General features: G+C 40.3%; 1 protein-coding gene across 4 annotated transcripts in view; it reads right to left on the reverse strand.

The window, feature by feature from the left end:
• The window catches only part of PLCB4 (phospholipase C beta 4), a 92938-nt gene that overhangs the window by 6917 nt on the left and 59650 nt on the right, over window positions 1-26371 (reverse strand). For all 4 annotated transcript variants that reach the window (XM_054383826.1, XM_054383825.1, XM_054383823.1 and 1 more), the window contains 5 exons: window positions 26251-26316; window positions 15047-15162; window positions 10325-10400; window positions 4391-4566; window positions 322-423 (listed from right to left, as the gene is read on the reverse strand). In XM_054383826.1, coding sequence (XP_054239801.1) covers window positions 322-423; window positions 4391-4566; window positions 10325-10400; window positions 15047-15162; window positions 26251-26316 — 536 coding nt within the window. The remainder of the gene's footprint in view (window positions 1-321; window positions 424-4390; window positions 4567-10324; window positions 10401-15046; window positions 15163-26250; window positions 26317-26371) is intronic.

Below are 26371 nucleotides of genomic sequence, written 5' to 3' on the forward strand. Positions count from 1 at the left end.
CCTTGCCTCTCCAGTTACTCTTAACTCCAACTAAAGCCAAAACTCAAGACTCCCTTTTCAATTTAGCCCTCACTTCATTTTAAAAGCAACAGCAAAACATGCACCTCATTAAAGCTTACATCTGTGTTTTAGTTCAATACTGTGATTAGACCTACACCAGCCAGTTGCAGCTGATAAATATAAAGAACCTTTTTATCTTGCTGATCAGGGCATCACATTTGTTAAAAGGATAAATACAAGAAAAGCAATACTTTTCCCTAAAATGGTCATCTGTCTTTGACAGCGTTCTTCGCTTCTCAGGAAGGGATATCTGAAACTTACCTCTCTCTTTCAGCTTTATTTTTGATAGATTTATCTTGGCTTATGGCTTTGCTGTTCTCCATAGATATTTTAGCCTGGTTGGCCCGCATTTCCTTGCTTTCCCTATGCAAAATCAAACAAAGTCATTAATGCCTAAGATGCATTTTTGAGGTTGGTTTCCTGCTATTACTCTATGCTGTGATTAATTTTGTCCTTGAAGCATTAAGGAAGAGGAAAGAACAAATACAAAAAATGCCTTCTTTTGGGTAGACTTTACATGACTTAAAAAAGCATTCAGAAATCTCCATTTGTTACAGACAACATAATCTGAAGATCAGTTTTAAGCCTTCTTACATTTTGAATATTATACAAGGGTATAAAACACTCTTTTCTCCCAAGTATGAAACAGCTCTCTGAGTATGAGCTACTATGAGCCATTTAGAAACCGGGATTTGTCTTTTAGAGCTGCCTAAAAAAGATTACAAATCCTGTTATGATAACATGAATGCAATATGAGTAGTAATAATATGTGCTAGTTGTGGTAGGAGCTGACAGACTTCCTTTTATGACTTCCACTTTAGGCCTTGTGATTTAGACCACAGGCTGACTTAGGTTTGGTTTCTCCTTCTGGCCCTGGGAACCTTGTAACAAGACAGCTTTAACAAGGAGGGTGGCACAGAAGAAGGTGCTTTGTTTTAAAAGGTGTTAATCTTTTTTTAGCTTTCTTTCATCTCAACAAGACTTCAATCATTAAGTTGAAACTTTGTTCCATAACTTACACTTTCCACAGTTTAAAATTTTTATTAAAAAAAATGAAGTGCTTTCTTTTCCTCCAAGAGTTCATAAGGTGAAACATTTCCTAAACACAGACTTAAAAACAGTGGTATCACAGCAAAAGTCTGGCTAGGTTCTAAAAAATACTGTGTTAAGAGTACATTTCATTCTAATAGTCCTTCCTTCAAATAAAAGCTTTTATTTTATGTACTCAATTTGAAGCATTTTTCAAGCACGCTATCTTAAGAGAAGTAGTGAAATAATATTTATTACTGTGCTCAAGGATATGAAAAAAGCGTAGGTGTTCAAACTGCCTAAGCCTATTTGCATCAGATATAGAGTGAAAGAAGGTAAGAGGATTAGAGTACTACTGTGCATCACTGATGATTTCAAAAAGAAGGTATGGCCATGGATATTGCTAAAAGAGCCAACACATCTATATGCAAGTGTCTCTCTGTATAACCTCACTTTGAGCTACACTGCTGATGGGGCTTTCTGGGTCTATTTCTATTTCTTTCTGGGTCTGTTTTTCTGGGTTTTCAAAACTTGCAAGAAATAAAAGGTATTATTAACAGATGAAAAAAAAAAATCTTACCTTCCTCTTAAAATCACCAAGAAGCACTTGTTGGGACCACCCCTTGTTTCTAAAACAGTGCTTATCAAAGATGAACTCAAAGTTTTAGGGGCAGCTTACTGTTCAATCGCCAAGCATCAGGCTTTCTGTTTAGTCTTGAGTTTGGGCAGTACCTGGTTGGCACCATTAAGGAACCACCACTGGTGGTGATGTCTGTAGCCAGAGTTAACTGGTAGAATTAGAAAAGTCAGCATGATAAAGAAAAAAAGGATTCTGAAAAGCAGGTATATGAACTGCAATATTTAACTGCTGACCTCCTACTGTATCATACAGACTGCAGGTCTGAAATACATGTCTTTTAAAGGGATACTTAACTTAAAGCATGTAAGTCTATCCTTGGAGTTTATACATATATTTACATAACATTAAAGTGCATTAACATGCTATTTTGTTAGAAGCATTGTCTGAATGACTGTTTGAATGACTAGAAAACTCTTCTTCTATTAAAAAAATCCAACAGAATTTTTCTTTCTCATGTTATTTTATATGGAGAGTACATAATGCTTATGAATAACAAGTTCACATCCCCAGTTTCTGAAATGATGCAAGCTCACTACATCCATGTCAGTGACGCTGACCCAGTCTGGAAAGGCAGAGAGTACGACAGACACCCTGGAGTTCCATAAGCCTCAGATTTTTAGTAGTGTTCTCCTGTCTTCTGCCTTATTACAAAATGAGCTTGAAGAACAAACTGTAATTGCTTTTGTACTGCACATGGAGGGGAAGTATCTACCCTACAGCAGATAATTAGATCATTTGAAATTAGTGATCTTTCCAACTGGCCCTGTGTCTTCTGTTGTGATAGCTAACTCATTACCTCAGCTCACACAGAGGGAAGTGAAAAGAATAACATGCTTAGAGTGTGGTCCGCCTCCCACACTGCTCTCAGATTCCTTTTTTTTCCTCTGGTTACCTCGGTTGTCTCTTGGCTATCACATACAGATCAATGCATATGTATCCCTACATGCAAATATATTAAAAAGTTTACAAATTATTAAGAGTGAAGTCTTTTGGGGGCATAATTATTCATGTTTCAGTATTTCACTTCTGAAATGCATAGATTCAAACACAGTGTTAGATTTGTTTTAAATAGTAAAAGTCCTCAGTCTGCACCTGTAAGAGTTACACACAAATTCCCAAATAAGCAGAAGCACACTAAATTGCAATGAATAAAGCAGAAGGAATTTTGACAGTTGTTACTCCTGGGAGAGCTGAGAAGAAAAAGTTCTCAGTATTTATCAGGATGCAGACATTCAAGTCTGGTTCTTAGTCACTCTGAAATAGAACAATACATGGACTAAACAAGTGATTTCTGTAAGAGAGCAAGATCCATCACTAAGAATATAAAAAACATTTACAAGAAATTGTATAGAGTTGTTTAAACGTCAGAGATAAATAAATTTTAAACCTGAAGAAAAAATTATGAGAAAAATATTTGGAAAAAAAAAAAAATCTAATTAAATTTTGCCCTAGTGTACATATAATAGTTGCCTCCAATGACAGCCTTTAGCAACGTTAAAAGAATAAGGAAATATGTATGGAAAATAAAACAAAAAATTTACTTTCACAGGCTATGTATTAGGAAATTACTTTCTAAGCATTATAGTGACTTTCAAACAGGACAGAAAAAAAAATAAAAGCCCCCAAGCAACCAACTACAAAAAAAAGTGGTTTCTTGGGGTAGAACAATCAGGTATGATTTACAGATACAGTACCAAGGACTGCCCCTTCCTCTGGCTAGTATCTTTGGAATGATGCATTTGCAATACAATTTAGTACATTTTGGACTTTTTTTTTTTTTTGACTGGGTGTCTATTGCAGGACAGCTTGAATAGATGGGCCAACACAGATGAACATAAAAGCCTTTTGCTGGACAATTCTCTGTTGGATGGAAAGCTTGAAGGATCCAGCATGTGTTCTCTCTGATGCAAAGATAAGCTCTTTTTTCATTCAGGAATGTAAAAAATAATTTCAATTTCTCCTTCAAAAGTGATTTATTAATTCCTTTTCCCCCATGCTTATGTGAAAGATGCTTAAGACAATTACATGTGAATACATATGTATGTGCACACACATTTTGCATTCACGTGCTTTTAGGCTACTTAGATCATAACATTAAAAAAAGATTCCTCTACTTACTGACATTTATAACCCTGTGGATAAAATGTGTGTTTAATTTTATTTAATTTCAAATAGGCAAGATGGTTAACTACCAAAGCAACAAGACAGTATTGTCACGCAGTATCCTCTGTATTGCCAGTGATTTTTGTCCATTGTTTTTATGATCTCACTTTGTGTGGGCCTTTCTTTATAATCACCAATGCTATACACATAGGCAACTACTATAAACTCCATAGGGTATTAACATATTTGGTACTTCTCAGTTTGCAGCCTCTGAAATGAAGTTCCTGGAGAAAGTCTAAGCACAACCACAGCTGATGCAAACTACCACTGCTGCCTTCAGTGAAGTTCAAAAATTTCACACCAGTTAAGCAGCCCATTCCTGTACCTAACTAAACCTTGTATGATCACTCCTTTTACTTCTTCTATGCATACAGCTCAGTGGTTTTGACAGCAGTACAGGTGTTATCTATGGCATGTTGAGGAACACAAGAAACTAGAACATTATACAAACCAGACATAAACCATGCCTTCATTATCAGGTAGCACTGCCCTGCTCACCTGTCATGTGAAAATTTCAACTGCTGGGTTTGTTGTTCATGAGCATTAATCAGCAGTTTCTTTAGTAGCTCACACTGTTGGTTCAAGTGTAAATCACGGATCTCTTGCTCTTCAGCACTGTGCGTATTGATCATCTCAGACCACTCTTTAGTGTGCTGTGCCACAATCTCTTTGACCTGTGGAGAAGTAACAGCAGCTTTGCTAGAGGCCCTTAAGATGTAAAGACAATCATGAAAAAGATTATAAAGAAGGCAGATAAACTGTGAAAAATTAAGTTACACAATTGAAGTTGCTTCATAGAGTAACAAAGCCACTGAGGACACTACCATGTATGACAAAACCAGATGTAAACCAACCCCTATTATTAGGGCTCTATTATCTAAAGTGCCCTGAATAAATTTGCTGCATTTCTGCTCTTGACTGTACAACTGTTATTTTAAAACCTCCACTAACACTGAGTTCATAACGAAATGGTTTCACATTTTTGGTTGCCCAGGAAAACATATATATTAGAAGTATTGAAATTAACAAAAGGAAAAAAAACTAGTGAGCAGGATTTCTCTGAGAGCTTAAATACAGCCTTTGCTTTTGGGGAGACAGTTTTACAAACACAGTCACTTTACAGAGAAATTCAGTATTTAATGGAGCCTGAATCTGAAGATGGGCTATGTACCTTGGTTTTATATTGTCAGCAAGGGAATCTAACAAATATTCTTCTACTGCTTATCTCCCAACACTCAAAATAATTAAAGTTTTGTAAAGTTCCTAAGAAACACTACAGTATACAAAATGTGTCTCAGAATAAACCTATTTTCAGGTAGTCATTTCAATTGCTACTATGACACCTGGGTCATCTATGAAATCTAAACCGTATTCTTAAAAAAAAAAATTGCCACCGCATTGCTCAAAAAGTGAGAAAGCAACGGTAGCATTGGAACACATTCTCCTGCACACACTGACAATCGTGAAAGAAGAGTGGAGCTTAACAGTCCCAGTCTCCATTCTGCCCTGGAGAGACTCCTCTGAAGGCCCTCCTAGGGAAAGATCAGGTTGTGTAATAAAGCTGGACTCCTAATGAAAAAAAGTGAGTAATTCTGTAACAGATCGACGTGATGACATGAAATCTAGACTTGCATTTAACTGTGGTTAGATAGTGGTCCCATCTCAAAACAGATAGGATTGGAAGCAAAAGCAACTGTGAGCTACTCAGAGTTTTCTGCAGCTGTCAGAAAACAATCAAAGCATTTTCAGGCAGGATGTAATTAATGGTATAATTAATATAGGCCTAATTCATCAGTGAATGTACCTTCAGCAAAAAGAGCTGTATTTATTATTGTGCATGTGGGTAAGCCAGAGTCTATCAACTACAAAGTGATACATATACTGAAGGATGTGGAGAAGTTAGTGGGAGTAGTTGTCTTTAAAAAGATATTCGTAAGGCCTTCAGAGCCAGAAAAACATGAGGATTCAGTCTTAAAATGGGTTGAAATAAATGCCTGGATGTTGGTAAGGAAGAGAGACTCATTCTTCATATGTAGTTTTTGAAACATTGAGCGCACATGCTCCAAGCTGCCCTTTGGCACCCACCTAAGTCATTTAAGTTAGGACCGAGTTTATTGCAAGCTCCTCGTACAGCTAATGCAAAAAGGTGGGCAGTTATGAAGAAAGATTTACTTCACCAAACGCTGTCTGGAGATGCCTCTCACGTCTACAGGGCTTTAAACAACTGGACGCTTCAGCTAGGTTGTATGAATCTCCTCTCAATAGTGACCTCATTTGCCTTATCAGCGCCCAGGGAGATCTATAGTGGACTTCAGGGGAACTAAAAGTCATGGCTAGAAATCTTGGGTAAACCCATTTCTTACTTATTTTCAGTGCAAAGTTTCCATATGAAGTCAGCACTATCCATGATTTGGAGAAAAAAAGTACAGGTGGATTCACAGTCCCAAGTAAGTGGATGCAACTGGGACCATGGCAGAAGAGTGCCCACATACTCAGAAAATTGCTACAGTCACAGTGTTATAAAGCACTAATACTTTAAAAAGACAAGTGCTATTATGTGACCCAGGAAGAAGCAGATCACACCTGTGTAGCACACATCTTGGCACAGGAGCCAACAACTTACACAGGTCTGTGACTCAAAACGCCTTCCTGCAGAGAATGCTCTGACTGGGCTCTGCCTCCCTTCAAATATCAACAAAATTGTAGCGGGAACCATGACAGACCTGGCCAAATGTTCTCCTTCACATGTTGCTGCTGTGTGACTCTTCCATATAGTTTGCCACTTAAGACTGGGTTTCAGACTAATTTGGAGTGATTAATTGCAAGTGCATGAGATACTACCATATGAGCTATGATTCCTAGTCCCAGCAAAAGCATTTTACATTGCCCTAAAAGGACAGGCAGGCAAGTGTGCTTTTATAGATTCCTTATGCTGCAGAGGAAATGCAAAACAATCTCTGTATAAAAGAAGAACCATGACTACTGAAACTGATAAATGTTTAACTAGTGGAAGTCACGGTGAAAGCAAGTATTTTGTGACTTGTCCAGAGTGTTTTACACAGCCGAAACATATGCACATAAACAAAAACTCAAGGGCCTATTGCAAAACACCTGCCTGTGTTCATGGACAGATGCGCTAGTGATGTACTCCTAACTTCAAAGTCAGCATGCATTCTAAGAAGGAAGTTACAGCTCCTCATAAAACAAGTTTTTCTTGTTCGTGGGGGAGAAAAAGAAGTTTTCGTTTCGGGTAGAGCAAAGAGAAGGAGGTGAGGGATTTCCCAAACACCAGTTACAAGACCTGAAATACCCAATTTGACTCAGATTCAGACAACCTTAGAGTTCCTGACCATTAAATCATCTGAAATCTAATTTTTATGCATGTCTGTGATACACTTCAAAGTTCAGATGTAGTAAATTCAGTGTACATCTCTGCTTTCCTTCAGTTTATTAGCCTCATAGGACTACTTCATTTGCACTGGGCTGTGCTCTTGTCCTACTTTCCACTATTAAGCTAGTGTTACTTATCCAAAGGGGTAGGAAAAATAACCATTAGCTAACTTTTCTTTTTCCTGTTCTACAGACTGTGTTTGCAATTCTGTCCTTTCATCTGTTCCTACACTGGGCCTAAGAGACTAATTAAAATCTCGATAAGGAACTTTCTTTTGCACAGCATAAATGCAAGATGTTTGTTTAGGCACTAAGTTCAAGCAGGAAAACTCTTTGAAGTAATCTTTCTTTTTTTTTTTTTTTCTTTCTTTTCATCCTCTGCCTTCTTTATATTGGGATCCACTTCTCAAATGTAGGGGAGTAATTTGCATATGCAAGGTTAATTGCATGTGATATACACATTGGAACATCCAGATCCAATTTAAATACTGTACGTCAAACTTGGACTGGGTATTTTCTCGTGATAGAAGAGTTCTGTAGATGAAAAAGTCTCTGGTGATAAAAGCGTACACGCACATAGTGACATAGAGCTGCAGTGGAGGACATGAGCTGTAATTAAAGCTGAATTGTACAATCCCATGTCAAAATTAGCGGGCCAAATGCTGAGAAATGTTGAACAACTGTTAACTAATCAAACTCCCACTGTATCAGTGTAATGAATTCAGAATCTCAGAATTTAATCTAATTTTACCATTCTGTGTTTCTATGTTTAATTGCACATACCTTCATCTAGGATAAAAGTTAATTTCCCTATGGTCTTAAACACTGTTATCCAACCTGTTGCTTGCAAATGTTTAAATGGCTTCCAGGAATAATCCAAAGTCCAACACACCACAATTGAAACAAAAGAAGCCTGTAAGAATACTACAACAGGTACATAATCTGTACAATTTTGATGGAATCACAGTGATCAACACATTGAAAACCTAGAGAAAACCACAGCAGTTGATGACTTGCAGAGGAGTTCTTCAGGAATTATCCAACACACAGAGCCCTGGCATTTCAAAGGAGCTTACATTTAAGTCTTGTTTGAAAATGCTATCCTAAAACCTGACATAGGAGTGGACAAAGAAAAAAAAAATCAATCTTTTTTCAAGGTATGGATTAAATTGAAGGGAAGCAGTTTGAAGCCGGATTTTGAAAAGGAACAGGGCTCAGAAACTGCATACATCTGAAGACAGGGAAAATGTGAATCACGTTTATTGGATTTGGAAAATGAATGAATGCTTGGGTGTCCCTTGTGTACAAATTACATTTCTTAACTGCAGACTGTGAATGACACAGGTGAGAAGCAGAGAACATAGCAAAGAATTTAAATTAACAAAAGAAAAAAAAAAAACTAGTGAGCAGGATTTCTCTGAGAGCTTAAATACAGCCTTTGCTTTTGTGGAGACAGTTTTACACACACAGTCACTTTACAGAGAAATTCAGTATTTAATGGAGCCTGAATCTGAAGATGGGCTACGTACCTTGGTTTTATATTAAATCAGCAAGGGAATCTAACAAATATTCTTCTACTGCTTATCTCCCAACACTCAAAATAATTAAAGTTTTGTAAAGTTCCCAAGAAACACTACAGTATACAAAATGTGTCTCAGAATAAACCTATTTTCAGGTAGTCATTTCAATTGCTACTATGACACCTGGGTCATCTATGAAATCTAAACCGTATTCTTCAAAAAAAAAATTGCCACCGCATTGCTCAAAAAGTGAGAAAGCAACGGTAGCATTTGAGGTGTGGGCCCACATGTGAGAATTTTCTATGCAATATAATTTCAAATGAGTTTTGGAGCTTATACCTGGATACCCTAGGTGATCCTGCTTTGGCAGGGAGGTTGGACCCAACAATCTCTGGAGGTCCCTTCCAACCTCTAATGTACTGTGATAGGGAGCTAGCGTTTCTCAGAGAGTTTATTTCACTAGGAAATGAATGAATTATCATTTGTCATCAAATTTGCTTTTATTTAAGGAAATGGTTCTGGACTTTTCATAGGGGAACGAAAATGGGAGATGAGAGAGTACAATAGGTTTTATTCCTGGGTTTTTTCCTACATCTTTGGCTGAATAAGCAGCAACAAGAAAGAAACCTTGTTTAGAATATCAGGATCTTCTTCACACAGAATAATAAAACCAAAGAACAAGATGGAGAAGATGAAAATTAACTGATTCTGGTCTTCAAGATGTGACAGCTTTTGTTTGTATTATCTATACCTGTCTGATTCTTTTCACAGGTTTCAGCTTTTACAGTAAATCTCCTGTACTGGGTGACCAGTCCCCTGTACTTTTCTCCCTCCAGGTAATTTTCTACATGGATATGCCTTTTAGTGTATCTGCCACCATCTAGTTTGGATATCTTTCTGAAACTTGAAACCATGTCAACAGGTGGTAGATAAAATTTTCACAGGAATTATGAAGTCAGTGATCATAGTAGTGATACAGAAGTACAGAGGAAGCAGCTTTAAGATTGAGAACAGCTTTTTAAAATGAACTGTGATTGAGCCGTGGAGCAAACAATGTAACCAAACAACAGAGGGAGAAAAAATAGAAATAAGGCACTTGTTTCAAGAGCAAGTTGGTCAACTCCTTTCCTAAGAGGCAGATTAGCAAGTGTTATCCATGGTGTGAATGGTGGAAAAGGAAAAACAAACTTCTTTATCCATGTATTTTGGGAAAAGTGTTTAGCATCCAAATTTCATAAAGCATATATTCTCTGTTTAGCTAGAGCTGATCCAAATGACCACTTTCACCTCATAAAGCATGAATATGGCACTTTCTTCAAAAATTTCAAAACGGCAGGAAATTGATGTTGCTTTAATTTTTTTTTTTGAGAAACACTTTCAGATACTCAATTACTCCCATTGTTTTCAGCATGTTATCAATGCTGAAAGTCATTCACATGATTCCAAGAAAACTAACTACCACTTGAATCTCAAAAATTTCTCTTTGAGATGTTGCATGTGTTAAAATTGGCTGTTTGCTTACCTTAGATTTGTGATCTGATGTTAGCGTCTGAATTTTAATTTCCGTTTCTTTCTTCAATTCAAGACAATTACTTCCTCTAAAAAAAGGAAAATTAAAAATGGGTGCCACAAGTTAAACATCTTTTCATTCAGTCAGCTCTTACTAATTAAAATGTTAATCAAAGTTGAAGTGCTGCAGCATATTGGAATGAAATTATTTCTTCTGGCAATTTATTCACAACTTACAAAATATTGTTGAATTAATGATCATTCAATTCAAACACTACATGATTAATTCTAGATTTGCCCAGCAATTACTCTGTTGCTGGGAACGTCAAAGCATCTATATTTAGAGTACTTGGTTCCTTTTCCAGGCTTAAAATATCTTGCCAAGAGAAACCAGTTTCTGCCTGAAAACTTACAGGCATATTCACTGCCTTGCCATGATTATATCCTGCTTGAAAAGTATTTTTTTGCTACTTTTTTTTTTTTTTAGTTTGAGGCAGATGAAAAAAAGCAATTTCAATAACTCATAGGGCAATTTGGGCATACTAAATCTGAATGACTATTTAAAGTGTAATTGCCCCTCTGTGAGAAAACAGAAGTGAATGGGTGGCAAAGAAGGGGGCCTTTTGCAGACTGCTTCAACTCATATGGATGAATCCAAGCCATTAGCTATCTGATATGGTTGGGAAAGCAGCAAATCTTGCAGACGGACCTCACTTCTGCAATAAGATTAATTGCCTTTGTTTTTTGGGTCAAGTTACTAGGGTTGAATGCACATTGTAAAGCTTGTGTAATGCAGGAGGCACACATAATTCTAAGAAATGGGGTGGTAAAATGCTTGCAGAAGATCCCTGCTGAAGCTGCCATAATGTGCCTGGGGGATAGGAGATGGATGACTTTTGCCTCTTAACCACAGAATTTTCTTATCTAAGCCAAATTACTTGAGGTATGCATTGGGTGTGAGAGATGTACAGAAAAAGTATTCTCTTGCCACTACAACAGGAATCTCATTGACAATCTCACCAAAGCAAATAAATTTTTGAAGGCTGACAAGCTCTACCTTTACCAATCTTCTTGTGCCCTTTTTTCAGTGAAGGGCTTTTGCAATAGAATACAAATTCACACATTAGAAGTCTCTGTGTGTTTTTTGTTGGGTTTTTGTTTGGTTTTGTTTTTCTTGGGGGGATGGTGTTCAGGGTTTTTTTTTTTGTCTGGGATAATACAATATATTCAGGCATCTAGTTTAACATCACTGTGATATTTCTGCCAGATCATCCACTGATGTAAAATGGTGTAAGTCCACTGAGTGGATGGAACCACACATTTTATCATCTCAAGGTAGTCTTTAAGAATGGTTACTGCTTGACTGCAGTAACATTAATCCATATTTGCTCTAGAAAAGGAGCTTTATGAAGCTCTTAAGTTTAAATCCTATTTTAATATCAAAGTACTGCTAAACATATGGAAACTAGCAGAAAATATTATCATCAAACAGTACCAGGAAAGCCCTTACTGAAAACAGTAGATTGACGTGCCTTGTGTTCCCAAGGGCCACCAGAAGGTCTAGTCATTTCTCTTTTAGTCACAGCAAGAAAGTTTTTGTAGAGATTTGTAACACCCATTTGACACTTTGGAAGTAATATAAAGACAGAGAGACAGGTTCAGATCACTGGTACCTTTTCCTGAAAAAAATCCCAAACAGCTGGAAAAGCAGTGTCTTTCATTATCCATGTGGGTAGCTGTGATCAGAGGCTGGCTATAATTTATGTATGACTTGTCATGCACTATGAAGACATTGCTTCTTCAGTAAATCAAACATTTTATCCCAAACTAGTCTAAATTGTTCAACCCCTGGACTTTTCAGAATCCCACACAGCAAAAGCATCATCTGATCCCTTCTCTGGAAATGTAGCTTTCATTGTATCTTAAGGCAACTTCCAGTCATGCTGTATATTATGAGAATTGCTCCCAAAGGCATTGGCACAGCTTCTGGTTAAATCATCAAGTCATAGTTTGGGAACAAATACTTGGGGACAGCCTAATGTAGTGTCACACGTCCATGTTCATACATACCTGAATTTCTAGACAGTCCTGATAAATTAGAAGGATCTTCATGTGCCCTCAAGTTCATTTCAGAGTGGCAACATGAATGTACACATCCACATAAGCCTCTGAGATTTGATAAGTATTTGATTAAGTATTTGAAGTGTACAACAGAAATAACAGAGAGAAAAATTCTGTCCATCTGTCAGTGAATTAGCATGTGATTAAAAAAATTCTACTTTGCTGAACAATATGCAGTTAACATTTGTCACACTCTGTGGCACAAATGTATCATGAAAAACCGCACAACTAAATCATAAGAGAAAGTCTATACAGCTATCAAAAAGCCTTTTGTTTTAGGAAGTATCTGACAATTTCATCATGAATGCCTTGAAAACATGTTCTTTTACAACTTTGATTGCTTGCAAGAGTTCCAAAATGATAGCAAAGGACATGGAGGATGCCCTGTACTCTCCGAACCCAGGACCTCTTATTCATTAGATTGTTTCAAGTTCAATAAAGTCTAAGTCTCGACCAATGTGTTCACTTTTAAGCATGTTCTTAAATATACTGTACAGCTGATACGAAGCATGTGCATAAGTACCTTGCTGAATGGGCCTTCTGGGCTGCACACACAATGATGATTTTTTACAGAAAGCCTGTGCTGATACTGGATTTGATTTGGCTGTTAGTTGGATACCTGTAGTTATTCCTGGAACACTGAAGAGCCACAAGATGACTCCAGAATTCTGGAGTCCATAGGAAGTATGGAGTCATGACAAGGAACAGTGTTTGGCTGTGCTTTGGGTCTACTTCTGGAATAGTCTTTTCAGTTCACGTTTTTTTTTCTTTTAAAAAGTGTTTTATGATAATTTAAAACTATTTTAAAGGCTTTAGCGTCCACGAGAGAACTGTTATAAAATTAGGATGCTGTGAGTAGTCAATGAAATTATATCAGAGAACCAAATTATCAACCAGTTTTGCATCTGTCCCATTTAGATTTAGTTTGGAAAGCACTGTTGCTCAGTGCTTTCCACTACTGACTGCAAAGAGACAGCAATCATCACTTTTAATTTTCTCATTCACCTTCATTTGCTATTTTGCCTAGACAAGTAAAGGCACTGCTGTCTTCTCAGGCCAACAGGAATATTGATTCATGACTCCTCTTGAAATTAGAAAATTTCAAGGTCCAGCTTGACAGGGTGCTGGGCCATCTCATTTAAACTATATTCTTACCCTGAAAGGTTGGATTAGATGATCCTTGAGGTCCCTTCCAACATGGTATTCTATAAATCTATGACTCTTCTGATATGAGATTCTTAAATATTAGAGCACAGGGAAGCCTTTCTCCCCCTACAACAGTTAATGCAATGTCCAGGGTTCAGTTCACTACCACTATAGTAGTAAATAACCTGACTGTAATTACAAATCCATCTATACCAGTAACCTTCTGTTATGGTACATTCAATGGAAATTGAACCAAAGTCACATTAATTAGTCCTGTAGTTATTCCCTCTCTCTTTAGAGTAATAGTAATGTTCTGGAAGGAACTACTTGGATTTTAACTATTTGGGTGCTTACAGTTCTCCTTTCTTGGACAAAAAAAGAACAACATGAGCTTTTTGAAGTTTGTGAGCTTTTAATAATTTAGAGAGGAGAATTCTCCCTACCTTGTTTACTTCTGACGGTTCTATTTCTGTTCTACTGCAAGTTTATACATGCACATTCACAAACTACTGCCAAGAAACTTATAAAGTAAAAAGTATTTGTGGAAGAGTCCAATGACAAAGAGGCATTTATGTTCAGCATTCACTGAGTTGATTGCTAGCTGTTGTTGCCAGACGACAACAATATAAAATTAAGGCTAACTATTAGCATAGCTTCATATAAAACTGAATAAAATAATCCCTGCTTCAGGTCACAGTATTATAGCATAAACACTGTCTCAATGAAATGCCAGTCATAGGGTGAAAGGTGGAGAGGAGACACTGCTGCTAGATTACATAACAGCAGCAAGGCAACAGCAGGTCCTGCTACTTAATTCCAAGTGGGACTGTAGGAGGTACATTTTACTGAAGTCACTAGTATCTATGACAAACTTTTCTGTGACAGTTAAGAGATTTACACAGATAACGTTCCACGCCATTAGCTAGTGCAAACCAGAACAATTTTGCTGAAGTCTAAGGAGCAATGCTAATTCATCCCAGCTGATCATCTGAAGGGTTTTTTCTTAAAAAGAAACTTCAACTTGACAGCACAGCAAAACTCTATTATTTTAAAGCAGTCATGATTTAGAAGCCAGCTTTTCCCCCCAAATCAAATCATTACTACTTTCTGGTCATTAGAGCTATTGATAACCTTAGTTTGCTTTCACTGAACGTAACAGTGATACTCCCTGGGGAATGCAGTGAGACCTGATCAGACCACAGAAATAAAAATTTGAGGCAGCTCCTTTGCTTTTACTTTTAAAACTCTGAGTAGAAGACTAGAGAAAATCAAAGTGAGTACAACATTTATGACCCATTGAACAGTCTTAAAGCTAATACTCATACTGAGCTCATACTCAGTTTTATGTAGGATGCTGGTTCAAGCTGCAATTCATTAAAAAAAGTGATTCAGGTAGATGAATGTTTTATTCCAGAACACAAATGCATAAAAAAATTTTAAAAATAAAAACAGAGAAAAAAAATCTTACCCTTTCTTCTTGATTGCCTTCTCCAACATTTTTTCATATGATACCTTTTCTTTATCATATTGTGCCACTATTTTGTCAATTTGTGTGCAGTGCAACTTCTGCATAGCACTGTGCTCCTGGAAAACAGTAGAACATTACAATTAGGTTGCTGGATTTTTAATGTCTAATTTTCTTACAGTGTAAAAATATCAGTGTACAAATAACTTTGTACAGATAACTTTGACAATGGACGATAACATTTGTCACCAGGATAACTTTGACAACGGATTTTCATCTGGTTTCACGATATGGCATTAAAGGTTCCAAAAACTCCACCATAAACGCTAAAATATTTCTTCCTTGTTTCAAGAACTAAACCTGCAGCAGACCTTAAAAATATGGTATACCTTAAAACAAAAGAATGATGGGCAAAATATTCCATCTTTTTGAATAAATGTCCATGTAAGTGCAATGTAAAATATCTGATTTACAAGCTCAGATCACACTGTTCACAGCTTCTGAATGTAGAGGAGAACAAAACCTGATTCCCCCTTTCCCCTACATATCTCATACTGAATACAGTGCTTGGCCCTTGGCCAGTGCAAATCAAATACCTCCAAGTCCAAATATTCACTAAAAAATAATATCATTAACACCTAGTGACAGCAGCAATCTTATCATTAAGAAATTCTAATTTGCTGCAATTCCCCTTGCAAGCAATAGTAAGGTGTGCAATACAAATTTCGACTACATGTGGAGACTGCAAATAACCTTTACCTCGTTTTACCACCCCCCCAACAAGACAGTATAAGCTGATACACTGACAATAGAGGGCTACCTGTGGAGTGTTACACATCAAATCTAACCCACTGTCACTACTACAGTTACCTGGCTTACATCGCTGAAGTGGCAGAGGTTATCTATGGAAGGAGAGGAAAAAACTGTTGCTCTGATTAAAGATATCTAACACCATTATGCATGTTATACATTTGGGTCTAGCATGCTGCTAATTCCTCTTTCCATTACAAGATTGTACCAGAAACAACAGATTTCACTTAGTACTTATATGTAGACTTTATTACTGAACTTGACTTTGTATCATATTCTCTTTCATTAGAACAGCTGTTCAAAATGATGCAAGTATTTAATTTCCACAGAAAGCACTAAATATTGAATTTACATTACAATAGGTAAAAGTGTTTTGTTAATTTACCTTATTTTATTAGTATCCAATTGATCCATATATTGTCTAACAGTGACAAAAATCATAGAATCATAGAATTGTTAATAAGGCTGGAAAAGATCTTCAAGATCATCAAGTTCAACCGTAACCCAGCTACCATAACCACTAAGCTATATCCTGAAGCACCACATCTACAAGCTCCTTGAAGACCTTCAGGGACCTGGGCAGCCTGTTCCAATGTTTGACCACTCTTTCAGTAAAGAAAGTCTTCCTAATATCCAACATAAACTTCCCCTGGCACGACTTAAGCTCATTCATTTCCTCTAATCCTATCACTAGTTACTTGGAGAGGAGACCAACATCAACCTCACTACAACCTTCTTTCAGGATGTTGTAGAGAACAATGAGATCTCCCCTTAGCCTCCTCTTCTCCAGACCAAATAACCCCAGTTCCCTCAGCTGCTCCTCATAGAACATGCCCTCCAAACCCTTCACCAGCCTTGCTGTTCTTCTCCAGACATGCCACTCCAGGACCTTAATGTCTTATACTGAGTTGCCCAGAACAGAACACAGTACTCAAAGTGTGACCAGGGCCAAGTGTAGGGACACAACCACTTTCCTACTCCTGCTAGACACACTGGTTTGTTTTGGTTTTGTTTTTTCTTATACAGGCCAGGATGTGCCTGTGCCCACCCCTGCCCCTGTCTCCTATATGGGGCTGGGCCTGCACTGCAGAGAGCTGTTCTCCTGGATGGAGCCCTCAACTCTGTGTCAGAGCTTGTTGTGCAGAACTCAACATCACACACAGCGGAACTGTGCTGTTCTATTTTATTCCACACACTCAGCATGAGTTGAATGAAAATAAGACTGTTATTTGCCTGAAATCCCAGGCATGTCAGGTCCAAAACCCCATCCAAGGACACAAATCACAAAAGTTCCAAGTGGAATGAGGATTTTGTTTTCCTGACTTAGCTTCAGAGCCAATGATCACAGCAATAGCCCAAGCCCATGTGCAGCCAGGACCAGGCTGATGTGTTATTCAGTTGAGCTTGAAAAATAATCTTTTGTAGTCTGACAAAGTAAAGCCACAGAGCCAGAAAAAGTGGCAGCAGGAACACAGGCCAAGCAGTCCCTGTGTCCTGCAGAGTGGGAATGTGAAGAATGAGGACTGGTAGCAACCACACACAAAAGAAGAGGAGAAGATGTGTGGTACCATGGGATATCTTCCAACATATGACATGTATTGATGACAAATGCACTTTTTGCCTTCCAGAAGTTGCTCCGTTACTGTTGACAAGCCCCTATGCACAGCCCAGCCCACTCCAGCCCCCCAGCATGCTCCCTCTGTCCAGCATCTTTTGAAGGACACCTTTGGGGTGCTGGCCCCAGGGCAGTCCCTGCAGGACAACGCACGGGGCACAGCTCTGTGTGCCCCTGTACATTCATCAGGACATCCAGATGATGTGAAGAACATTTAATACCACAGACATTCCTTTGGCTGTGGGGATGCCGCAGGGTTTTTCATCTGCAGAGACATGAGGATTTCCTCACCATTCCTCTCCAACGCTCCAAGTCTTACATTAATTAATTAATATGGCCTTTTCTAGGACTTGAACTCTGTTTTGGTTTATAGCTCATTTTATGTTTATTCTACCCTCTCTAGTCTACTGCTCTTTATTACTGTTTTCTATGCACCTGTGTTTGCCTTACCACTGTTTCTTCCTCTAAAAATACTCATTAAAAACATTCACATTCACTTTTACCAAAACATTAACACAAATGTTGTGACGCTTTTAAAAAAATCTAGCCCTGGGCTGCAGCTGAGCTCTCCAATGCCTGCCAAGCACATTCCCAGGGAATGAATACAGCTTCCAGATTCTGTATTTAAAGTGAGAAACTGCATTTTCTGTTCTGCAGAGGATATAAAGGAAAACCGTCTCCATCAATATTAAAATATGCCAGCTTCACAAGGGAGTATTTACGCTGACTAACCAGGTAGGAAAAAATACAGGCAGTTATTCACTACTTCCCATCAGCAGATGATGTTCAGTCACTTCCTGGGAAGCAGGGCTTCAATACATGTAGCGGCTGCTCCGAAGTACAGATGCCATCAATGAATGTCCCCACACTTCCTTCTTTCATTTAGCTTATACATCTAAGCTGATGTCATATGGCATGGAACATCTCTTTGGTCAGTTTGGGTCAGCTGGCCTGGCTGTGCCCCCTTCCAAGATCTTGCCCACCCCTCAGTGTACTCTTGGGGCATAGGAATGCTGGAAAAGTACAGCCTTGGTGCTCAGCTCAGCAGCAGCCAAAACACTGGTGTTATCAACACACAGCTATATGACTGCAAAACACAGCACTAGAAAGATACTTTGGGGAGAATTAACTTAGACAAACCCAATACAACACACCCACTCTCCTCTAGATGAGCAGAACCATACAGTTCTTGCTATGAAGACATTACAAAGTGCAAACATTACAAAGCATGAGACATTTGCACACTCATGTGGCACTCCTCTAATAATGTGGGAAGGCACATCATGTGGAGTTAGAATCCTTGTTTTCCTCTCAGGACAGCCATGAATTCAGCCTTCTCTTTACCACAAACCCACTGCAATTTTCTGCAGGCTCCCCTCTACTGTTACTTGTTGCTCATGCACAACTCTCTAGTATCTGAAAGAGATACACTACGGATCATATCCCACTAGTTCCTGTTCCCTTTCCTAGTCCTCCTCCCCATCCAGTTCCCATGCAGCATCACTGCAGTTGGAAATGACCTTTAAGATCACAGAATCACAGAATCAATCAGGTTGGAAAAGACCTCAGAGATCATCAAGTCCAACCTACTACCTAATACCCAACACCTCCTGACACCTAAAACATGGCTCCAAGTGCCACATCCAATCTTTTTTTGAACACCTCCAGGGATGGTGACTCCACCACCTCCCTAGGCAGCCTATTCCACTGGCCAATTACTCTTTCTGTGAAGAACTTTCTCCTCACCATGAGCCTAGTGCAACTTGAGACTGTGTCCTCTTGTTCTTTCACTGGTTGCCTGGGAGAAGAGATCAATGCCCTCCTGGCTACAACCTCCTTTCAGGTAGTTGTAGACAGCAATAAGGTCTCCCCTGAGCCTCCTCTTCTCCAGGCTAAACAACCCCAGCTCCCTCAACCTCTCCTCACAGGGCTTGTGCTTGAGACCTCTCACCAGTCTCATTACCCTTCTCTGGACACGTTCAAGTATCTCAATGTCCTTCTTAAATTGAGGGGCCCAGAACTGGACACAGTACTCAAGGCGTGGTCTAACCATTGCTGAGTATAGGGGCAGAATGACTTCCCTGCTCCTGCTGGCCACATTATTTCTGACACAGGCCAGGATGTCATTGGCATTGGCCACCTGGGCACACTGCTGGCTCATGTTCAGCCCACTATCAACCAGCACCCCAGGGTCCCTCTCTGCCTGACTGCTCTCCAGCCACTCTGACCCCAGCCTGTAGCTCTGCATGGGGTTGTTGTGACCAAAATGCAGAACCTGGCACTTTGGACTTGTTGAATGCCATCCTGTTGGACTCTGCCCATCTGTCCAGTCTGTCAAGGTCCCTCTGCAGAGCCTTCCTAGCCCCTAACAGATCAATGCCTGCTCTCAACGTGGTGTCATCTGCAAACTTACTAATGGTGGACTCTATCTCCTTCTCCAGATCATCAATAAAGATATTAAACAGGACTGGGCCCAACACTGATCCCTGGGGGACACCACTAGTGACTGGCTGCCAGCTGGATGTGGCACCATTCACCACCACTCTCTGGGCTCAGCCATCCAGCCAGTTCCTAACCCAGTGCAGAGTGCTCCTGTCCAAGTCACGAGCTGCCAGCTTGGCCAGGAGTTTGCTATGGGGGACGGTGTCAAAGGCTTTGCTGAAGCCCAGGTAGACTACATCCACAGCCTGCCCCGCATTCACCAGGTGGGTCACCTGGTCATAAAAGGAGATCAGGCTGGTCAGGCAAGACCTGCCCCTCCTGAATCCGTGTTGGCTGGGCCTGACCCCTTGGCCATCCTGCAGGTGTGCTGTGATTGTCCTCAAGATGATCTGCTCCATAACCTGGCCTGGCACTGAGGTCAGGCTGACAGGCCTGTAGTTTCCATCTGGCCATTCCTGTGGATAGGCATCACACTGGCCAGCTTCCACTCATTTAGGACCTCTCTAGTGAGCCAGGACTGGTGGTAAATGATGACCAGTGGCTTGGTGAGCTCATCTGCCAGCTCTCTCAGTACCCTAGGATGGATCCCATCTGGTCCCACGGACTTGTGAGTATCCAAGTGGCTCAGCAAGTCTCTAACTGCTTCCTCATAGAATCATAGAATCAGTCAGGGTTGGAAGGGACCACAAGGATCATCTAGTTCCAACCCCCCTGCCATGGGCAGGGACACCTCACACTACATCAGGCTGGCCACAGCCTCATCCAGCCTGGCCTTAAACACCTCCAGGGATGGGGCCTCAACCACCTCCCTGGACAACCCATTCCAGGCTCTCACCACTCTCATGGGGAAGAACTTCTTCCTCATGTCCAGCCTGAATCTCCCCACTTCCAGCTTTATTCCACTTCCCCTAGTCCTATCACTACCTGATAGCCTAAAAAGTCCCTCCCCAGGTTTCTTGTAGGCCCCCTTCAGATACTGGAAGGCCACAATAAGGTCACCTCGGAGCCTTCTCTTCTCCAGACTGAACAGCCTCAACTCTTTCAGTCTGCCCTCATAGGAGAGGTGCTCCAGCCCTCTGATCATCCTGGTGGCCCTTCTCTGGACACCTTCCAGCATGTCCATATCCCTCTTGTAATAGGGGCTCCAGAACTGGATGCAGTACTCCAAGTGGGGTCTCACCAGAGCTGAGTAGAGGGGGAGAATCACCTCCCTTGACCTGCTGGCCACACTTCTCTTGATTCAGCCCAGGATCTGGTTGGCTTTCTGGGCTGCAAGTGCACACTGACAGCTCACGTTGAGCTTCTCGTCCACCAGCACCCCCAAGTCCCTCTCCTCAGGGCTGCTTTCCAGCCAGTCACTGCCCAGCCTGGATTTGTGCTTGGGATTGCCTTGATCCAGATGCAGGACCTTGCACTTTGTCTTGTTGAACCTCATGAGGTTGGCTTGTGCCCACCTCTCCAGCCTGTCCAGGTCCCTATGGATGCCATCCCTTCCCTCCAGCCTGTCTGCCCCACCACACAGCTTGGTGTCATCAGCAAACTTGCTGAGGGTGCACTCAATGCCTCTGTCCATGTCACCGACAAAGATGTTGAACAAGACTGGTCCCAGGACTGAGCCCTGAGGGACTCCGCTTGTCACTGGCCTCCACTGGCACATGGAGCCCTTGACAGCCACTCTTTGGGTGCAGCCATCAAGCCAGTTCTTTATCCATCTCGTGGTCTACCCATCAAACCCATGTGTTACCAGTTTGGAGACCAGGATGTGGTGTGGGACAGTGTTGAAGGCCTTGCTCAGGTCCAGGTAAATGACATCAGTTGCTCTCCTCTCGTCTATTAAGGTTGTGACCTTGTCATAGAAGGCCACCAGCTTTGTCAGGCAGGATCTGCCCTTGGTAAACCCATGCTGACTGTACCAAATCACCTCTTCACTATTCTTCTGTCTCAGTAGTGCCTCCAGGAGAATCTGCTCCATGATCTTACCAGGCACAGAGGAGAGACTGACTGGCCTGTAGTTCCCTGGTTCTTCCTTCTTATCCTTTTTGAAAATGGAGTAATGTTTCCCCTTTTCCAGTCAGTGGGGACTTCCCCAGACTGCCAGGACTTTTGGAATATAATAGAGAGGGGTTTAGCAACCTCCTCTGCCAGTTCTCTCCGTACCCATGGGTGTATCCCGTCGGGTCCTATGGACTTGAATACTTTCAGCTGCTTCAGGTGATCATGAACCTGATCTTCACTTATGATGGGCAGTTCTTCCTCCCGGTCCCTGCCATTATCTTCCATGACTCCAGGAGTGTGGCTGGAGGCCCTTGCAGTGAAGACTGAGGTAAAGAAGTCATTGAGAACCTCAGCCTTTTCCACGTCACTTGTGACCATGGTTTTCAGGGAGACTGTACTGCTCCCTGACCCCATCAACCAGTTCAGGAGGCCAGTTATACTGAAGCCCTTCTGTCTTACTGTTGAAAACTGAGGCAAATTGCCTTTTCCTCATCTTTAGTTACAATATTCCCTTCCATGTCCAATAAAGAGTGGAGGTTATTCTTGCCCCTCTTTTTAGCATTAATATATTAATTTTGTATTTATAAAAATGCTTCTTACTGTCTTTCACAGAAGTGGCCACTTTAAGTTCTAACTGGGCTTTGGCCCCCTCTAATTTTTCTCCTACATGATCTAACAACATCCTTAAACATATCTCAAGTTACCTCCCCACCTTTCCAAAGGCGATATACCCTCTTTTGTTTTCCCTTAGTTCCTTCAAGAGATGCTTGCCCATCCAGGCAGGTCACCTTCCCAGTCAGCTCATCTTTCAGCACATTGGGACAGCCTGTTCCTGTGCCTTCAAGAGTTCAAGTCTGACCGTTATCTAAGTCTACCATGGTGACTATTGCACCACATCTTTAAGCACCATATCTAGACAGCTTTTAAATAGGGACGGTGATTCAACCACTCCCCTGAGCAGCCTGTTCATGGAAGATGCATTTGTTTGTGCACAATATAAACAGTGCTGGAAGAGGAAAACGGGCTACTAACAACCTCCACATGAAAGGCACAAAGATCACCATGACTCAACTTCCTACCAGAGGTCACTTGAATTACACAACCTTCAGTGCCTGGAATGCTATTTAAAATGAGCTGATGCAAGTTGGATTTTAAGTCTATACTCGAAGATTCATCGATGCTGAATCACAAACTTCTGTCACAACTCTAAGACACATGAGTAATTTCATAGCACCTTAAAACACACTCAGTACATTTTGGATTCGGATGCAAACAAAGCTTCAGGTGGAAAGGCTTTCTAGACTGATTCAGAAAAGATTTGCAGATAAAAGCTCTGCGGAGAAGGACCTGGGGGTCCTTGTGGACAACAAGTTCACTTTGAGCCAACAATGTGCTCTTGTGACCAAAAAGGCCAATGGTATTCTGTGATGCCTTAAGAAGAGTGTGGCCAGCAGGTCAAGTGATTTAATTCTCCCCTTCTACTCTCCCCTATACCCCTGTCCAGTTCTGTGCTCTCCAGACAGGTAACTACTGGAGAGTGCCACAAAGATAATTAGAAGACCAGAGCATCTCTCTGAAGAATTGAGGCTGAGAGATCTGGGACTGTTTAGCCTGGAGAAGACTGAGAGGGAATCTGAGCAATGTTTATCAATACCTAAATGATGGGTATCAAGAGGATGGGGCCATTCTCTTTTCAGTGGTGCCCAGTGATAAGACAAAGAGCAATGGGCACAAACTAAAACACAGGAAATTTTCCCTAAACATATGGAAAAACTTCTTTACTTTGAGGGTGATGGAGCACTGAACAGGCTGGCCAAAGAGATTGTGGAGTCTCCTTCTCTGGAGACATTAAAAACCACCTGCATGTGTTCCTGTGCAACCTGATTTAGGTGTGCCTGCTTTAGTAGGGAGGTTGGACTACATCTCTAGAGGTCCCTTCCAAACCCTACCTTTCTGTGGCTCTATGACAAGACTTCTCAGGTAGGTCTCTCAGATTTCCTCAAACCCAGTGAATTTGTAGTTTGAATTCACATGGCTTTTACAGTTCACAAACTATATTTAATGATTATAGTACAAACTGAAGCCACAGTTCAGCAAGGGTTCTGAGAGGCCACTTGACTGACAGAAAGAGACCCAAATTTCAGCAAGATTAGGGAAAAAAAGTAAACAATCACATATAGACTGGAGCAGAAATCAAAATTCAGTCTGCTGAAGAGAAGGTAAGTTCCTACGATACAAACTTATTTCTGACTGGCATCTCCCTAAAGTAATACAAATACTCCTACGTAGTACTGTAAACTGAAGTCTGTAGGATTTTCATTAGGTAATACAAAACCCCATAGAAATAAAGAAAAATAATCTGTAATTTCAAAAATCAACAATCCATTTTGCAGAACTTCATTAATCTACAGTGCCAGCATCTTTTGTACTGTTGCTTTTGCATTGTTCTTTTTTTCCTGAGGCTGCTGTCTTCCTTAACTAGCTGTGCTCAGTGCTACTAGAATAGCTTCAAATCAGAACTCTTAGATCAGAACACTTAGATCAAACTCTTTCCTCTCAACCTGCTCTCTCTTCCACACTTACATGCATTAGTTTCCCATAATGCATTTTCCTGGGCCAACTTTAGATAGAAAAACTATTGGACCTTTCTTTCATTAAACAACTTGAACATTTCACTTCTGTTTACTTAGTTATCCACACCTCTGGAGTGTCAACAGTTAAATGAGAGCAAACCTATTTCTGGAACTGTCTGCTTAATATGTTGGCTCCCTCAAGCTTACCACAGATAACTAACTGCATAGCTCTCCTGCTCCATCCCAGCTGCTAAAATGCCTTAAGCACAGTGCTGAATATATCATGCACTTCCCTAAGATCATCTGTGAGCTAACATGACCACACTTTTCTGCCCAGACTTTCAAAATCCAAGAAGGTGCCCTTACTGGAACCTTTAGCAAGGCAGGCTCTAGACAGATGCTCTCTTCTTAGGACTTGCACTCTGCACTTAGGACCAGCAGGACACAGGCTGGCTCAGATCTAAAATAGCTGTGCTTGAGCTAATGCTGAAAGCCATGTGAGCGCACAGCATTTTCAGATTGTCACTGGCAGCTTTTTGCTCATATTAGAGGAAGCAAGTGCAACCCTGAACAGATGGATCCATTTTTTTTACATTATAAAATGCAATCTTTTTTGAGATATCCTTATACTGCTGTGGGTCACATCTATTAGAGATACAGATCATTGAGTATGTCTGTTTTCTACATAACCAAGGCACCATTTTAATTTGCAAGAGGCTGCTACAGAAAACTGCTAAATGTTATCCAATGACTGATGAAGTAGTGTTTAAAAATAAGCAGCCCTCTAAAACATCAGCTCTATGAAGGTTTAGAACCTGTCCACGCATGGAAGTGTGGATGACAGGGCTTTGCACACAAGACTAATTTCCTGTCTGCACAAAATCATTAAGGAGGCTGAAATGTAACTATTTAATTTTCTTACACTACTTTTAATAGTAAGATCCCCAAAGTGCCAATTATTGAAAGAAATTTTTTCATACTTCATTGTACACAGTCCTATATCCAAACAGTTATGAATAAAAAACATGAAGATGAAAGTAAACAAACAAAACAGGCCCAGACGAGTACATTATGTCAGATGGGCAACCAAATCTGCAATCAAAGACAGCAAAGGAGTAACTGCCCTGAATGGCCTTGAAAGTGCTGCCAAAATTCAAAACTTAAGAAAATTTCTTCGCTTATTATGCTTCTTTCTGTAACAAGAAGAGTGATGTTCTAATGGTAAAGGACAGGAGAAAACTGGTCATGATTTTATACTGTAAAGCATGTTTGTCACAGTGTTATATGTACTTGGAGCATCAAGCAAAAAGCTGACAATAAAACGGTTTAACACAGCTGTGTGAGAAGGAATAAGGCACTTGATTTTTCAGTTACACATTCCAGTTCTCTTTGGCGACTCTGCAGTTTCTCCAGTGCCTGCCCTCGATGCAGCACGCTCTCACATTACACCTTTTTTTCCAAGCTGCCTGTCAATAGGTCAGGCAGGAGGCAGCCAGATAAAATCATTACCTGAAAAAGGTGAGCTTTGGATGCTTACATGGGTCAAACATACATTTACTGGAACTCAGTGAGACACACAAAGGATTGCTAAAGGAAAAATTTGCTCACTGGAGCAGACTTCGGTATATTTAAGACACAAAAGCCTTTCTTGGTGGTCCAACTACTGTTCCTTCCTTTTCCCCCACATTTTAAGTAGTAGCTGTCTGTGCTAGTGAATCCTGCAACTTTTTTCAAATAGCACGTGTTCCTCAGAGAGCTCTTAATGATCATACCTTTGCATGTTTCTTCTTCAAGGCATTCAGCTCTTTCTGCTGTTTCTTTAAATGTTTTATATAAGCCTACAAAAAGAAAAGCTGGATCAATTTTTATGGAGTCATATTGACTTTAACCAGA

This window comes from Indicator indicator, chromosome 9 (assembly GCF_027791375.1).
Source record: "Indicator indicator isolate 239-I01 chromosome 9, UM_Iind_1.1, whole genome shotgun sequence".
NCBI lineage: Eukaryota > Metazoa > Chordata > Aves > Piciformes > Indicatoridae > Indicator > Indicator indicator.